The following is an 18,311-nucleotide window of genomic DNA, read 5'->3' on the forward strand; positions in this document are numbered from 1 at the left end:
CTGTAGTCCCAGCTACTCGGGAGGCTGAGGCAGGAGAATGGCATGAACCCAGGAGGGAGAGCTTGCAGTGAGCCAAGATTGTGCCACTGTACTCCAGCCTGGGCGACAGAGCGAGACTCTGTCTCAAAAAAATAAAAAAAATAGAGAATTCCTCGAGACCAGCCTGGCCAACATGGTGAAACCCCATCGCTACAAAAAACACAAAAATTAGTTGGGCATCATGGCGGGCACCTGTAATCCCAGCTACTCAGGAGGCTGAAGCAGGAGAATTGCTTGAACCTTAGAGGTGAAGGTTGCAGTCAGCCAAGACCACACCATTGCACTCCAGCCTGGGCGACAAGAATGAAACTCCGTCTCAAAAAAAAAAAAAAAAAGAAATAGAAAATTCCCTGGTCTTCTGTGGTGGTTGGGGGAATTGGGAGGGAGCGTGTCGCTGAGGAAACTGAATATTTAACAAATTCCTCATGTGACTCTGAGATACCTTCAAGTTCATAAACCTCTGAAAATGCTCACTGTCAGTGGTTCTCTACTCTCACACTACATAAGAACTAGATGAAGCATCAAAAAAAAAAAAAAAAGTCCTGGGCCCAATCCCAGTATTCAGTTAATTTGGATGGTGCCAGGCAATTGTATAATTTTGGAAAATGGCTCAAATGGTTCTAATATGTAGTCAGAGTTAGAAACCCATGGCCATTGTGAACCGTGGTACCAAATGCTATACCTGAAAGGGCAGCCACCCTGTAATTCCGCCCTAGCCTTCTGGCCATGTCCTAGCTTGCAGGCTCTGAGGAAATAGGGCAGGACTCTGAAGAATAGAGAATGAATGAGGAACAAGGTTGCATCCTTTGAGAACTCTACAGCTTTGATCAGTTACCTCAACCAAAATCAATTCCCTATCCGGGAACCACCCGTGCCCTGACATCCTCCCTTGACTTATTCCCAAGTATCTCACACTGTGTTCCCTCTTTTAGGCCCTTCAGAACAACATCTCTTTGCTGTGCTGGTATCAAGCAAAGCCTATGAGATGTTTCCAATTTGTGAACATAGTGCATCTTGTAATTGATTTGTTCTTCTCTTTGCTCTATCTACTAGGAAGCTCAGAGCCAAATTTGAGGCGCACCTTTAGCAATCATACAGCACCTTATGGCATACACTTTGCTATACCTTATTTTCCTGTCATAGCTTTTCTTTGATTTGTTTCTGTTTACCTACTTTTTACAGACAAATATCCTTTTTTTGATTTATTCTCACATACTATAAATGAATTAATTACATTATTTAAAGACTTTTCATCAATACATTTCTCTTTCTCTTGGGTCAGACAGAGAAAAGGAAAAGAGCATGCAAGAAAGATGGAGAGAAGAAGCACATGCACACAGATAATATACAGAAGTGGGAGGAGGTAAGGGAGGGTTTGTGATCATATCAGCTTTAACAGGGTGGTGCTCTCCAAGGGGCAAGAGTCAACCTGCTTATTATAACCATTTCACAAGGATCTTAAAGGAACTTCCTTCTATGGTCAAACCCTTTTGTTCTTACTCAGAATCAGTCTAGCTGTTAAGTCTGTGGTAGCTGGAGCTACAAAACCAAGGCCTGAAAGTTGCAATACTAGGTACTGTGACTGTGAGTCACCTTTCCCTTTCAGACACATACACCCCACAAAATTGATTTTAGCACACACAAAAATTGAGAAAACACTATAATACTAAATCTAAGATGATTTGCAAAGGAATATTACTTATCGAATGGCTTGAAGTAGTTTTTTAAAAACTTGGAGAGATTTTGATTTCTTTTTTTTTTTTTTTCTTTTTTTTTTTTTTTTTTTTTGAGACGGAGTCTCGCTCTGTCGCCCAGGCTGGAGTGCAGTGGCCGGATCTCAGCTCACTGCAAGCTCCGCCTCCCGGGTTCCCGCCATTCTCCTGCCTCAGCCTCCCGAGTAGCTGGGACTACAGGCGCCCGCCACCTCGCCCGGCTAGTTTTTTGTATTTTTTAGTAGAGACGGGGTTTCACCATGTTAGCCAGGATAGTCTCGATCTCCTGACCTCGTGATCCGCCCGTCTCGGCCTCCCAAAGTGCTGGGATTACAGGCTTGAGCCACCGCGCCCGGCCAAGAGATTTTGATTTCATAATGAGTCAACAAGTCATTTTTTCTGCCATTAAAAAATCTAATTTTTTAACAAAAACACTTAGTTTTTCATGACCTTATAAACAAAAAGCTCCCATTTCAAAGTAAAAATGAAATCTAAGATTATACAGATTTTTATGGCATTGCTTTTATCTAAGCAACATATGTACATGCTCAAGTAAAGTAAAAGGTTAAGTAAATTTCTGCAATAAATAGGCTGTTTTTGAAATGCAAAGAACATTATAAAGAATGCAGAATCTTAAGGGTAATCAAGTAGTCATTACGTTTTTCTTAAGTCTTCACTTTAGATGTTGTTATTTCTGGCACAGGTAAGCAGCGGAGTGTTTTTTTGTTTTGTTTTGTGTTTTTGTTTTTGTTTTTTTCAGACAGGGTCTCATTCTGTCATCCAGGCTGGAGTGAAATGGCATGATCAAGGCTCACTGTAGCCTTGACCTCCCCAGGCTCAGGTGATCTCCCTCCTCAGCCTCCCTCACAGCTGGGACTACAGGCGTATGCCACCAGCTAATTTTTGTATTTTTGGTAGAGAAGGTCTTTTGCCGTGTTGCCCAGGCTGGTCTTCAACTCCTGGGCCCAAGTAATCCAGCTGCCTCAGCCTTTGAAAGTGCTGGGATTGCAGGTGTGAACCACTGTACCCCGCCATAGCAGCAGCATTTTTAATGTCCTCAAATACTGGAATCTTTGGTTACTGCCATATCAGCAAAGAAGCCAATCGTTTTAAGAATGTTTTAAGTGAACACCTTGCAAATCCTAAGGATATCTACCTATTTTTTTTAACCTTGTTTGTATTTTAATAATCTGCCTCAAACATGCCTTTTGAAATCAGGGAAGATATAGAAAAATTAATAACAGCAACTGATAGGATTCAATTCACCACACTGAAACATGTTTTCGTAAATGAGATAAAAATCCTTTCCTGACTACAGGGTTATCTCACCTGTTAGTTCTTTTCACTGCAGGGGAGAAAACAAACAAACAGGCAAAAACCTTTTCCTCTACCCTCTTAGGTTCAGTGTCTGGGGCCTGAGAATTAAACTGGCAAAAGACAGATTAACAGGGGAAAAGGCATCTATTTTATGGATGTTAACATTTTTGCATACATGGGAGCTTCACAGAAAAGAAGAGAAAACCTAAAGAAGCAGTTAGACTTGGGAGCTTATAGATCATTTTAACAAAGGGTGATAAATTGTGGCCAGGTGACTGGACAAAGGAAAGGGGTTTGGGCTTCTAGGGGTGAAAAATTGTAGGAAAGTGACTAGGAAGTATATAGGGAAAGTAATGGAAAGCAAGGGTTGCTTTAGTAAGGTGTCTTTATACCAACTCGTCTCAGTGCCAGCTTTCTGTCTCTAGTGATAAATCACTTTCTTCATTCTGGTACAGGAGAGGGGTGGAAATTTATGCCACCTTCACAAAGGGAAATTTATGTCCTGCTTCTAGGCAGAAAAGGAAAGGGCAGAGAGCCCTTCTTGCAACTGCTATTTCTCCATTGCTTTCAGCCCAAAATAATCATATGCCAAGGTGGCATACTTTGGGGTGGTATAACCTGATCCCCTTCACCATGTCACTTCTTTCTTGCCCTGTGGCTGTGCTCAGAGATGCCCTGGGGTTTCAGTGTTGATCTTCCAGAACAGCCATATGTGTCCTGTTAGGAACTGTGATCTGTTGGTTAAGAAACAGCCACCTAGATAAAGTTCAAAGAATTCTGCAATCCAGATTGTGTGTGTTCCTAAATGTGGTTTGGCCTGGAGAAACAAGGACCAGGAAATCATGGAAAGCCAGGCAGATGGGAGTTAGAGAGCCTGGCAAGAGTCCTAAGCAAGTGCTCCGTGCCCCCCCTCCCACTTCCCCCTGCCCATCTCTCCAGGAAGTGGCACTCAAACTCAAGCATGTGTGAGAATCACACAGAAGGCTTATGAAAACAGATACCAGGTCTTTGCCCACAGAATTTCAGATTTAGTAGATCTAGAATGCCCAAACATTTGCAATTCTAACAAGCGCTCTAGATGTAGCCTTGCTTCTGGATAGGGACACACTGAGTAGCACTCTCCTAGGGTGGTGAGACTATCTGTCTTCCAGTCAGGCTTTGAACTGACAAAAGACAGATGAACAGAGGACAAGGCATGCATTTTATGGATGTTAATATTTTTACATAAATGGGGGCTTCACAGAAAAGAAGTGAAGAGCCAAAGAAGCAGTTAGACGTGGAGCTTATATGTCATTTTAACAAAGGGAGCTAAATTGTGGCCAGGTGATTAGATGCAAGAAAGGGGTTTGGGCTCCCCACTCTTTCTCCAGTGGGGAGAAAGAAGCTGCTGTGGGTGAAGTTTTCCTGGGGATCTGGAGGAGGAGAAGGGGCCATGCTCATATCTGAATCTAGGTGCTAGAAAGAGAACAGCTCAGATTTTCCATAAACTGTCAGTACTAGTCAGGATGAATCAGAGTGAATCTTTGGAATAGAAAAAAAAAAAATAAAGATTTTGCTTTCTCATCATCATAACGCTCTTCTATTCAGTCTATGCATAGCTAGTGCAACCTTTTGCTCCACCCAACCAGCTCCATTCCCTTTACCAATTATTTATAATATGCTTGGGTTACTCACGGGAGGAAAACACTGTCAGCATCAAGAGGTAGCAGCATTTTCAAAATATATTTTGCTGTCTTGAACAAAAATCTTAACTATTTATTAGTCAGTAGTTCCATATGGTCTTATACTTTTTGTTGAGTCACAGTCTCCCTCTGTCACCCAGGCTGGAGTGCAGTGGTGTGATTTCTGCTCACTGTAACCTTCACCTCCTGGTTTAAGTAATTCTTGTACCTCAGCCTGTAGCTGGGACTATAGGCGTGCGTCACCATGCCCAGCTAATCTTTCGTATTTTTGGTAGATATGGGGTTTTGCCATGTTGCCCAGGCTGGTCTAGAACTCCTGACCTCAGATGATCCGCCCTCCTCAGCCTCCCAAAGTGCTGGGATTACAGGTGTGAGCCACCATACCTGGCCTGGTCTTATTACTTCTATACATAAGATAGGATCTTTCAATATTTTGGTAGGTGAATATTTCCCATGTTTTTTGAGGATTCCCAAAAGACTTTGGGGGTTGCCAAAAAACTTTTAGGGGTTGAATCTTTTCACAGTAACACAAAGGGGAAGCATCAATCCGTGAAAGTTCAGACCAGCAGTTTAATAACACCCTCTCCATAGCTCAGTTCCCAGTACATGAAGAGATTCAAAGCAATCTTCTTGCTCTCAGTTCTTAGAAAGAAAAATTTGAGAGAGATAAAAGCAGTAATTATCTGTATTATTTAATAACTTAAATGTAATAACCTAAGAAAAAACAGATGTCAAAAATATATAGTCTAAAAAAAAATAGAAGCCAAATCCTTTCCTCCTAGGATGTCTGAAAAGGATAGATTCTATGGAGTGTGGATGAAGATAAAAAGGATTCCTACTATGAAAGATGAACTGTGGATTCCTACTATGATTCCTACTATGAAAGATGAACCGTGGACATAGTCACTTGAGACCACTGAGAGCAATTAGCCAATTTCATTGTCACCAGGAGGGCACATACCAGAGAATCTGGGAGAAAGCCTGGGCTAGAGCCGTTAGCATTCTCAGGCCTACTGGTGCTGTGATTCAACAGGCTTTGAGGGGATGAGGAGAACCAGAGATCACCACCATCACTTGTAAAAAGCATACTATAGAAACAGCACAACTGTCAAAAATCAGCTAGAGCTTAGACTGTATGCTGTTTGAAATCTAGCCTGAGTTGCTTTCTTGTGGAGGGATTGAGACATGTGCAGAGATACTTTAAATATGTGCAGGTGGCCCTTCTTTTTAAAGGATATTTCATGAGCTCTTTCTACTCATTAGTTTTCCTAAGAGTTCACCGTTTAAGCTAGAAAGATGCTGCAAGCTATCTCAGCTAGCTTCTAATTTGGACATAGCACCAATACTATATACACAATTGAACAAGTGACCATATCTTCCTGATTCTTCTTTGGACTGAATAGGTGTGATCTTGTTAAGAAAAATGTGTAGGCATAGGGCCAGATTTTATCAGTCTCCATCCCAGAAAAATGGTGGAGCATGCCTGGGCTCTTGCATAATTAAATGACTGGCTTTGTCACAACCTTATACTGTCTTATCCTGGCAGCAACTGCTTCGAGTTTACCATTCTCCTGCTGGACTAACGGTTCCCCAGAGATGTCATCAATCTCACGTACACCAGGTGGATTGAAGCCCAGGTTATATACTCTACTGCAAGGAGGGTGAATCCAACATCGGCTGAGACAATCTTTAAGTGTTTCGAATGGAATCTTCAAACTGATCACTAAATCCACTTCATAGATTTTTGTCTTCAAATCAGGGCTTCGGTTTGTCCTAACATCCTCAGAAAACCATCTGGGAGCCAGTGCTAGGCATACCTGTTCTCCAACTCTGACACCATAAGGCATGTGATCACATGGTCTGGAACCAAAAGACCGTTCTCCGTGTATTGTTTTGCCATGTCACTAACTTCGGTGTTGGCCTTGGTGTTCTCCCACAAGAAATGGCCATTGGAGAGATGCTAGAGGCCAAACTTCTGGGCCAAGAGGGGCGGCCAGAGGATGACCATGTGCAGGAGTTCGGAAGTCATTGCCTTTGGGAGGAGTGGCGAGGCCAAAGGTGCAGCCAAGACGACCAGAGGGTGCACCGAGAACTTTGTTTCTTGGCCCCAACCTCTGCCACCCTCTGCTGGCTCTGGTACTGTGGTTACTCTCCTACTCAGGGAAGGAGAGACTTTTAAGACAACCCTTACCCTCAGCCCTGTGCCAGTATTTACATTCCATAAAGTCACTGCAAACACTGAGTTAGCAAAGACTGAACCATTGCTCCTAAAGGAAATACAGGGTTAAGTCTGGCGAGTCTCTGATCACATTTTCGCCAATCAATACATAAACTTGCTTTATGTGTGTTTCTGATTTGGGGACACTTTATTTAATATATATTGTTGATTCATTAATTTTGAACTCACACCCAACAGCACTGTAACTCACACCTGAACAAAACTTATACAGGGTATTTTCTTTGCAAGGCACATTACAGCCTTCTTGGGCTTAAGGACACTTCAGTAACTTTATGACCAGTCTTGGGGGCCATTTTAAACATTGAAATCATCAATGAAAACCATGTGGAAAACATGACATTAAATGGACCATGACTTTTTTTTCTTTTTTTTTCATTTGGAGACAGGGTCTTACTCTGTCACCCAAGCTGGAGGGCAGTGGCACAATTATAGCTCACTGCAGCCTTGATTTCCCTGGGCTCAAGCCATCCTCCCATCTCAGACTCCCAAGTAGCCGAGACTACAGACCTGTGCAATCATGCCTGGCTAATTTTTGTTTTTTTTGTAGAGATAGGGTTTTGCTATGTTGCCCAGGCTGGTCTCGAACTCCTAAGCTGAAGGGATCCTCCTGCCTTAGCCTCCCAAAGTGCTGGGATTGCAGGCATGAGCCACTGTGCATGGCCAAAATTTTTTTCAATATGAGAGCTGAAACAAGAAGGCAGAGTCTATGTCACCTTGTTTGCCTCGGCTGGGATTGTGCACAACCAGTGACTCAAAATTTTTACCACTCTGCGCGTGTCTGAATGACCATGAAAGTGCCATGAAAATTGATTTGGGGATTACAAATAGATTTTAGTGAGTAGACAAATTTGCAAATATAGAATCTGCAAATGATGAGGATCTACTATACCTAGACTTCACTCTTCTCCCTACTTATAATCTATTGGTACATCCCATTGACTGAACCCAAGCAGAGGTCAAAATAACCTGTCAATACCATCTTATAAAGGTCAACTTCCTGAGTACCAAATAGGGTAAGCAAGGGTGGACAATGGATCTGCAGGGGCTCTAGAAAATATTCAGCACATCATCCCACATTATCTGTAGCCTTGAATGGGATCCCTAGGGATCTGCCCATTTTATAAGACATGAATTCACTCATTCTTTTGTTCATCAAGCGTTTACTAAGAACCTAGCAATAAGCTATGTTCTGTGAGGTGTCTAGTAGAGGCTTGAAAATATTAGAAGATGTTGACCCCATTATCTAAGGGCTCACCATCCAGAAAGAAGAGCTGATAGTCAACTGACACATATTTGAGCACCTCCTATATTCCAGACTTTTTTAGGTGCTCAGGATATGGCAGGTCCCAAGACAAATCTTTGCCCTGGCATAACTTACAGACCAGAGCAGAAGGCAAGTGGCTGAAAGACCTCACTGAAGGAGGGTTAGTGCTCTCATAGGAGCATTCACTCATCAGGGGAACAAGTAGGGCAGTGAGGGTGGCCACAGAATAGTAGGCAAGAGCTTTCTGGAGGCAAGAAAGAGTATGGATTGAAGGGCTCTGAGTCAATGCCCGGAACCCAGATTGGGGAAGTAAAAATGATGAGAGATGAAGGCATGTCTTTGCAAAAATATGATTATATTACTAGTCCCAGTGCTGAGAAGTGCCAAAGAGAGGGACAGGTTAAAGCACTGCATGAGACAAAATATTCCAGAACTCCTGGCTCACTGTAATAACTTCCTCAAAGACAGGGGTTCCTATCATCCCTCCCCAGCCTCTGTGCTGCACACGGTGCCCTGCACACCTCCACTTGGTAGCATGCATTCTTCTAGCCCATAGCTGCCCTTAATTGCCCAGGGAGGCCCACCTCCTCCTCAGGAGCACAAGAGTCAGAGTGGTAAAGAGAAGTTCTCCAAAGAGAGACTCAAAAGCTTAAAGAAGGTAAAATTGTGGGGCAAGTGGGATCCTGGGGTACTGCTCAAATCACATCATGCATGGCTCTCTTTTCCCTCATGGTGGTTCTGAGGTCAGGGAAATGTTCAACAACAATGCACACACCCTCCCAGTTCAACATCAAGTAGTCATGCTCCATAGAAGTTGGAAGAATGGATGGATGATGGATGGATGGGAACATAGCAAAACCTAATTCTCTATACTGTGTGGGACCAGGCAGGCTTCAAGCAGTGGTTCCTTTCCCTCACTGAGGCTGGGAGTTCACCAAGTCCCTATATGCCTGGCTCTGCACTAGTCCCTCTCGCAGACATGAACTCATTTCATACTTCCAATTACCTTGAGAGGTGACTATTGTACACTCCATGTAATGCATGGTGGCTTAGTACCCTATTCCAAACATCATAGTTAGCAAGAGGTGAATTTAGACTTGACTCTAATGCCTCTGACTCCAAGTCACGTCCTCTCTCTGTGTTCCTTTTCCATTTGCTTCCTCTTTTCTTTTCCTTTTTCTAATTATTTAGCAGGAAGTCCTTTTGAAATGGGATCTCTGTTCTAAACAGTACTTAATGGAATACTCTCCTTTCAAAGACACTTTAATTTCTGTGAATTATGGGAGCTCTTGCTACTCTCTCGGGAGTGTCTTGTTCTTTTAACCTTTCGAAGCACTTCCCTACCCCTCATAACATTTAAACCTCCCAAGAACCATATAGGATAATTAGGTGAAGTTATGATCCGTAGTTTCAGATGAGTAAACACAGGCTCTGAGGAATTTAATAACTAATCTGAAAGTCATGCTGTCTTACCTCGAGACAAAACAAGAAAGACTCTCCAGACTTCCAGTCTCTTCCTCCTGGCCTAGAAATGGCAAGTGGGCAACATCTTTTGCTGAGAGAAGTTCCGAGGCGAAGTTCAGGGAATGAGAAAGACCCGTGATCCGTTGACAATGCCTGTCATGGGTGAGAAAAAGGAAAATGGAGGCACATGTGCTTGGTATTTGCTATCCCAACTTACCCATAACTATTTCAAAGCCTTAAGTTGTTTCTCACCTTAATGAGGAATTATGTTAATTCTCTTACAAGTAAGGCCTGGCACATAGTTGATGCTTACTACAGAGACGTACTATAATTTACTGAGTGACTGCTATTTATCAGGCACTGTGCCAGGTTACATAGCTACATTCAAGTTTATCTTACTAAGTATTCAGATTTACTAAATTTAAACACAGCCCTAGATATACTTTGAAAAAACCACACCCCTGTACTACACAGGTCTTAGTACCAGAATTTTTAATATCTTAATAAAGAATTCTTACATGCTAAATAAGCCCAACTTAAGTTTATTAAGGAAAGTATTGGTCAGGGCACAGTGGCTCATGTCTATAACCTTAGCACTTCGAGAGGCTAAGACTGGAAGATTTCTTGAGCCCAGTTTGAGATCAGCCTGGGCAATATAGCGAGACTTGTCTCTACAAAAAAAAATATTTTTTAATTAGCCAGGTGTGGTAGTGCATGCCCGTAGTCCCAGCTACTTGGGAGGCTGAGTCAGGAGGATTGCTTGAGCCCAGGAAGCAGAGGTTGCAATAAGCTGTAATTATTGTGTCACTGTCTGTAGCCAGAGTCTGTCTCCAGAAAAAAAAAAAAAAAAAAAAAAGGAAGGAAGGAAGCATTTATATTTATATCTGGGATAAAAGCACTGTCAGTATTTTAGGGATGAAGTTTAGTGCCAGCAGGCACAGTGAGGGCAGGAGCTCTGTTCCATTCATCTTCATGTCTCCAGTGTCTGGCCAGATGTACATTAATATAAAAATGGATGGATAAGTGAATAAATCAATGAAGCTCAGAGCCATTTGCTGATAATGCAACCAGTGACATACTATATGTCCTCTCTCTAGTGGTCATGAAAGTTGCAAGGACAATTTTATCAACTTTGGTCCACAATTTTTTTGTAGAGATGGGGGTCTCACTCTGTCGCCCAGGCTGGTCTTGAACTCCTGGCCTCAAGCAATCCTCCTGCCTCAATATCCCAAAGTGCTGGGATGACAGGCATAAGCAACCGTATCTGGCCTCATTAAAAAAAAATTGTAGAGACAGGGTCTCCCTATGTTGCCCAGGCTGGTCTCAAACTCCTCGTCTCAAGTGATCTTCCTGCCTCAGGCTCCTAATAATCATGATAATGGATTATTATGGTGGTGGGTTCCCTATAAAAGGGTCAGTTCACTGCCCCACCTCCACCCTCTCTCACTCTCTCTTCTTCTGTTACGTGATGATGTAGCAAGAAGGCCCTCACAAGATACCAGCACCTTGATATTGGAATTCCAGCCTCCAGTACTATGAGCCCATAAATTTCTGTTCATTGTAATTTCCCAGTCTGTGGTATTCTGTTAGAGCCACACAAAATGGACTGAGACAGGGACCTAGTAAGAAGCTATGCTCTCTGTCAAAATGTTTCTGCATTTCTGAGAGACAGTGAACCCACAATGGCTTAGCATGCGTGTGTGTGTGTGTAAAAGCTAAGAAAAAGTAAAGTACTGGAGAGGGAAAAAAAGTCAGTTAATAACTCAAAGTATTATTCCAGGATGTCATCATTGGCATTAGGGCTGTGCTGAATTTGAGTTTAAAAAAAGTAATATTTAGTGAAATATATTCTACACTCTTTCTATTCAAGGTACAGGGTTGAGTTTTCAAAATCATACTTGCTGAGTTTTTTTTTTTTTTGTTTTTTACTATTTTATTGAGGTATTCAGTACCACCTTTAACAAGGAGAAAGCAGGAGCCATGTGTGTCAATATTAATTAAAGACCTATTTGTCTTCTTTTAGAGATGGCACTAACAGCAGATTCTTTTCTCATTAAGAAGTGGACAGTTAACTGGAGACGCAGATCCACAAGACAGGGCCTCTGGAGACCTGGCAAGAGAAGGAGATGGAAAGTACTAAGCCAGTGAGGGACCCTAGGGCTACACTCTCTTCTCAGTGCAGGCAGAGCTCTAGTGTTGACCCCAGAGAAGAGAGGAAGGGTTGTTTTTTGGTCTGCCCAGAAAAAGAATAGTCCAAGGTTAAAGGATCTCAGCAAGTGCAACAACACCACCAGGGGAGGGGGACTGCTCATTCTGTTTCTCCAGACCACCTGGGGAGATGGCTCCAGGCCCCTCTCTTTTCATGGGACCAGTTGAATGTAGTCCTTCCTGTTACCAAAAGTGGTCAGATAATCAGGGGCTGTCCCTCTAGACACAATCCAGCCACTAGTCCTTTAAAAGTTAGAGATTTTTAAAAATCACATTTTGTTTTTTTTTTTGAAGTATAGATGTATGTATGTATTTATTTATTTGTTGAGACAGGGTCTCCTTCTGTCACCCCAGCTGAAGTACAGTGGCACAATCACGGCTCACTGTAGCCTCTACCTCCTGGGCCCAAGTGATCCTCCCACCTCAGCCTCCCAAGTAGCTGGGACCACAGGTGTGTGCCACCATGCTTGGTTAATTTTTAAATTATTTTTGTAGAGATGGGATCCTCCTATGTTGTCCAAGCTGATCTTGAACTCCTGGCCTCAGGTGATCCTCCTGTCTTAGCCTCTCAAAGTCCTGGGATTACAGACATGAGCCACCATGCCTGGCCTACTTATTTATTTATTTTAGAGATAGGGTCTCACTCTGTCATCCACACTGGAGTGCAGTGGTGCAATCATAGCTTATTGCAGCCTCAAACTCCTGGATTCAAGAGATCCTCTCACCTCAGCCTCCCAAGTGGCTAGGACTACAAGTGTGTGCCACCATGCCCAAATAATTTTTTAATTTTTTGTACTTTTTATTTTTTGTAGAGATGGAGTCTCTGTGTTGCCATGGCTGGTCTTAAAGTCCTGGCCTCAGGCTATTCTTTTGCCTAAGCCTCTTAACATGCTGGGATTACAGGCATGAGCCACTGTGTCAGGCTAAAAATCACATTTCTTCATTTTATACATAACATTCAGTGCCTAAAACAAAACTCTTCTATTATCATCAAGGGTCATCCTTGATTATCCGGCTTAATCCTTAAGGCCCACAACTGATCACCAAGGTGGGTTCTCATTCCAAAGGAGTGTCTACTTGTTGGGGCCATGGGTTGGTTCTCAGGTCCTATAAATGGACTTGTCCCAGGGGCCCCAACCAAGACTGTGTGACAATCCAGTAAAATACAATAAGAAAGCCAGAATCGGCTGGGCGCAGTGGCTCATAAATATTTACCTCATAAATATTTATTATATGGTGTCAATAAATATTTACCTATATCATTTTTAGTGACTGAATAATAGTTCAGTAGAATAGATCTACTATACTTTATTTGAAATATCTTATTAGGTATTTAGATCATTTCCAATTTTTTACTTCTATAAACATCACCATAGTGGACATCCTTGTAAAATACATTTCTGTTGTCTATGCCCATTTTAAATAAGCTTTTGATAGATTGCCAAACTGCCCTCCAGAATTGTACATTTTCACTAGTCGTGAAGCAGCATGTCAATTTGACTATTGGAAATTGGTAGCTGAATGTGGTTTTAATTTACATTTCATTGATCAATGAAGTTGAACATTTTCCTCATAGACTTGTTGCTTGAGGCCATTTTCAAAAAGAAATAGGATCGCTGGGTGAGCAGTGTTCTGTTCCTCTAGTCTCCCTATCAGTGCAAGCCACTGTTTACTCAGTAAGGGAAAGGGCCAACCTAGAGAAACATCATAAAGCAGGCAAGACTCCTCACTAAGAACCCATCCTCCCAGATGAGATTCCAGTATCCCCCCTCACCCCGCAAAACCCACCATCAAGGAAGAACTGAAAGCTCATTTATACTAGACTAGAAGTAATTAATAGCACTTTTGCTGAGCTATCCTTCCCAGGGTGTGGGGAGGGCGGGCGGGTATTTAACCCTTCTAAAAGCCTCAAGTGAAGGGAACAAAGCTGTCAAAATTACAGGCTTTCCTCAGGGGGTGGTAGAGATGTTTGGGGCAGGTGGAAGAAGCCAGTTTTTCCAGATCCGTAAGAATTCTAGCACCCTCCTTACCAGGATGTAGGCAGGCCTCCAAGAAGAAGAGGTTGATGACTGGACAGAAGGCTTGTGTTTCAGCATTAACCCCTGTACTCCCTGAGGCTCCATTCTGAACTTTAGTTAGGAGGTGCCTTGCAGAGTTCTTTACAACTATTGGTGCCTAATGTGTGTGGATGGTGAGTTCCAGTGTGGTGGCATGATATTAAAATATATGAACTAACACCTTTTCTGCAAGATACCAGGCTGCTTCAGATATAACATGAGATCCTAACTTGTGACTCAATATTTCTTTGGAGAGTTGTTTCATGGAAAAAAAATTACTGAAGGAAAAAAGCCTGTATTTATGAAGATGTTTGTTGCAACACAAATGGGGTAGTAAATTATGGTACAATTGCTAGATTAAAAATTACACAATCATTAAAAATAATCATCAGGACATAGGAAAATGTTCCTTTATATGAAAGTAAATGAAAAAATTACATCTATACATATGTATAAAAAATTATGCCCAATCATACTTTAAAATTTACATGTAGGCCGGGCGCAGTGGCTAACGCCTGTAATCCCAGCACTTTGGGAGGCTGAGGTGGGTGGATCACGAGGTCAGGAGATCAAGACCATCCTGGTTAACATGGTGAAACCCCATCTCTACTAAAAATACAAAAAAATTAGCTGGGTGTGGTGGTGGGCACCTGTAGTCCCAGCTACTTGGGAGGCTGAGGCAGGGGAATGGTGCGAGCCCAGGAGGCAGAGCTTGCAGTGAGCCGAGATCACGCCACTGTGCTCCCACCTGGGCGACAGAGCAAGACTCCGTCTCAAAAAAAAAAAATAAATAAATAAAAAATAAATGTATATGCAGGCCGGTGCAGTGGCTCACGCCTGTAATCCCAACATTTTGGGAGGCCGAGGCAAGCGGATCACCTGAGGTCAGGAGTTTGAGACCAGCCTGACCAACATGGTAAAACCTGGTCTCTACTAAAATACAAAAATTAGCTGGGCGTGGTGGCACACGCCTGTAATACTAGCTACTCGGGAGGCTGAGGCATGAGAATCGCTTGAACCTGGGAGGAGGAGGTTGCAGTGAGCCGAGATCATGCCACTGCACTCCAGCCGGGGCGACAGAGTGAGGTTCCATCTCAAAAAAAAAAAAAAAAAAAAAAAAAGATAATATAAATAAATAAACAAATAAATAAAATAAAAATATATAAAATGAGTTCAGAAGAAAATACAGCTAAAAGCAGGATTTATATCTGGCTTCTGACATTAACAGTAATTTAAATTTTCTTCCTCATTCTTTTTGCATTTTCCAAGTTTTTGGCAGTAAGTATGTGTTACTTTTAAAAACAATTTTTAATCAAATAATTGTGAACGCTTATTATGTGATTGTTGTACGGTAGAATATAAATGAATAAAAGCAGATTTTAAACACGTAGGTGTGCTATTACACATATTACACTTCTGTTTTGGGGGGTAAATTGCAGATGAGCCTCTCTCTTACACCAGTTTCCATTGGTGTTGGGATTATATTGTTTATAGAACTATTACTAGTTACCTCTGTGATTTCTAGATCGAACAGGATATATTGTTTGGATAATATTTCTTCTGTTTTGGGGATCAGAACCAATATTACCAAACAATATATCCAAACAATAGGATCCAACAATAGTGGGGAGAGGATAAGTAGGCAGAGGATTGTTGGATCCTATTGTTTGGATTTATACAAACAGAGCTGCTCCTCCACACAGCCTGGGGGCTGTGTGAGAATGCTATTAATATGCAGATTATGACAAACAGCCCAGAATTGGTAGCTCACTTGATGCTTTTGAAATCACTTGTACACAGATTATCTCACCTCTCTCTCAACCATTCCAAATGACTGATTTAGGTCAAGGACAGATGAACTTGTAATTTCACAGAACTGGAGGCATGGGAAACTAAGGAAACCTGTAATCAAATTTGAACAGAAGGTCTTCAAACCCAAAGTACTTGATTTGAATTAATAGTGTTATAAAAGTTTTTTCAAAAATCTGAGTGGGGACGAGAGGGTCAGGTGATGACCCAGCTGTGGGAAGAGAGGGTGGGGATGGGCCGAGAGCAAGGTATGTGTATATTAGTGCTGTGCTTCCTGTTCCTTTTCTAGTCGTGAGCCCTCAGGCAAGTTACGCGAGCTCCCTGAGCCTCATTGGCCTCATCTGTAAAATGGGACTGGTAATAAGAATGGGTTGTTTGAGGCCAGGTGCAGTGGCTCATGCCTATAATCCCAGCACTTTGGGAGGCTGAGGCAGGAGGATTGCTTGAACCCAGGAGTTTGAGCAACATAGTGAGATCCCATCCCTCACCATGAAAATCTAAAATTTAAAAATTACAAGAAAATTTAAAAATTACCTGAGCATGGTGGTGCACACCTATAGTCCCAGCTACTTGGCAGGCTGATGCAGGAGGACCACTTGAGCCCAGGAGGTCAAGGCTGCAGTGGGCCATGATTACACACCACTGCACTCCAGCCTGGGCAACAGAGCAAGACCCTGTCTTGGAAAAATGGGGGTAGGGGGGTGTTGCTTGAAAACCAAATGAGTTAATTTGTATGTATAACATGTGCAGAGCATGCTCATTAAGTGATAAGTATTGTATTTCTTATTTTCTGAAAAACCAGGAAAACAGTACTTTCTTACTTCTTTGTCAGTAGATAGGGCCAAGAGGGTGGGGAAGCCCACAGCCATTGTCTTGTCCTAGTAGGTCTAGGAGGCAGTGGGAGGGCCTCTGCCATCCTTGCATGCTTGAGAAGAAGGAGAATTATACAGCAGTGACCCCAAAGGTCAACCTTGAGCAGCTGGAGGATAAGGGAGGCGGGCATCACTCACTTTGCAGTTTTGCCAGTGTGTCACTGTGGCTGACTGACCACCTCTGGCCAAGTTTGAAATAAAGACGGGTGAGCTGAAATTCACATCACTGAGAGGCAGTGGAGCAGAGTGGTTCATGGTCTAGATTTAAAATTCAGTTCGGCTGGATTAGAATCCCTGTCTCTCCACATCCCGGCTGTGTGCATCTGGCCATGTTACTGAGTCCCCCTTTGCCTCAGTTTCCTCATCTGATGAAAAAGGAATGATGATGATGATGATGACAGTACCTACCTCTCAGCGTTGTTTTGAAGATTAAATGAGTCCATCTGTATAAAGTGTTTAGAACTGCATCTGGCATGTGGCAGGGGTTTGCTCTTATTATTAGGCACACTCTGTGGAATGAATAGGAGAGACAATTTAGGTCAAAAAAGATGTCTGAGATTTTGTTTCCCTGGATCACAGTTTACACTGGTAGACAGGTGGCGGAGAGCTTCAGAAAGGCTTGTTCAAGTTCAGATAGTCAGACGGCAGGAGGGAGGCCGAGAACCTTGGCTCCTCAACCCTTAGTCTCTATGCTCCCTGTGTAGCCACACTTGTGAATCCAGGCAAAGGTGTGTCATGAATATGAGACATCATCAGCTCTCTCATTGCTATGTCACCTCTGTGGGACCCCAGGAATCTATAGGCTCCCCACCTTAGCTGGAATAAAAGCTGGAATAAAGCAGATAACAGGGTCAGCAGAGTCATTTGGGACTGCAGACAAGTTCATGGGAAAGGAAAGTTACTTGTTTGGTACCAAAAGCCACCCGCCAGCTAAAGAAACAACCCTGCCCTGGGGGTTGGAATGGCAGCTCCCACTGAGCCAACTGGCCCAGCATTCCGGGGATTCAGACAACCAAGAGCATGTACTCTGGAGGGAATATCATGGCAGAAAACAGGTCCTCACGGTTACTACTGGTCACGTGACCCTCTGGTAAAGGCAGAGAAGGAAATCTGAATTTTCCGTAGGAAACAGCAGAGAAGGAAACAGCAGAGAAGGAAATCTGAATTTTCCGTAGGAAGATGTGTTCTAATAAGGTTCTGATCTTTTCAATATCATTCATTACTTAATATAAAATATTATGCCAAAACATAATACCAAATAAATACCAAAGTAAACCATGCAAATCATAAACAATTAGAAAATACAGAAAACATAATGAAGAAAGTAGAATTATCATTTTTTGTGTGGTTCTTTTTGGCTGTTTATGTATATATAACTTGATATAATTTAGGTTATAAAGTACATTAAATTGTATATTCTGAATTTGGTATATTATTTCTTTTATTTATTATATATTTATTCTTGAGACAGGGTCTCACTCTGACACCAAGGCTGGAGTGCAGCGGTACGATCATGGCTCACTGCCTTGACCTCCTGGGCTTAAGCAATCCTCCCACCTCAGCCTCCTGAGTCACAGAGATAACAGGTGTGTGCCATCATGCTCGGCTAATTTTTGAAATTTTTTGTAAAGCTAGGATCTCATTATCT

General features: G+C 42.4%; 1 protein-coding gene and 1 pseudogene across 2 annotated transcripts in view; both read right to left on the reverse strand.

Annotated features, from left to right (window-relative positions):
• LOC105489152 (endoplasmic reticulum metallopeptidase 1) overlaps window positions 1–17,174 on the reverse strand; it is a 90,849-nt gene extending 73,675 nt beyond the window's left edge. For both annotated transcript variants that reach the window (XM_071078766.1, XM_024795151.2), the window contains exons 1-3: window positions 17,072–17,174; window positions 11,673–11,827; window positions 9,727–9,870 (exon numbers count right to left, since the gene is read on the reverse strand). In XM_071078766.1, the coding sequence (XP_070934867.1) occupies window positions 9,727–9,870; window positions 11,673–11,699 (171 nt within the window). In that variant the 5' untranslated portion in view covers window positions 11,700–11,827; window positions 17,072–17,174. The remainder of the gene's footprint in view (window positions 1–9,726; window positions 9,871–11,672; window positions 11,828–17,071) is intronic.
• Window positions 6,062–9,848, reverse strand: LOC105489151 (adenylate kinase 4, mitochondrial pseudogene; annotated as a pseudogene).
• Window positions 17,175–18,311: the final 1,137 nt, after the last annotated feature.

The sequence above is a fragment of the Macaca nemestrina genome, chromosome 14 (assembly GCF_043159975.1).
Source record: "Macaca nemestrina isolate mMacNem1 chromosome 14, mMacNem.hap1, whole genome shotgun sequence".
NCBI classification, from domain to species: Eukaryota; Metazoa; Chordata; class Mammalia; order Primates; family Cercopithecidae; genus Macaca; species Macaca nemestrina.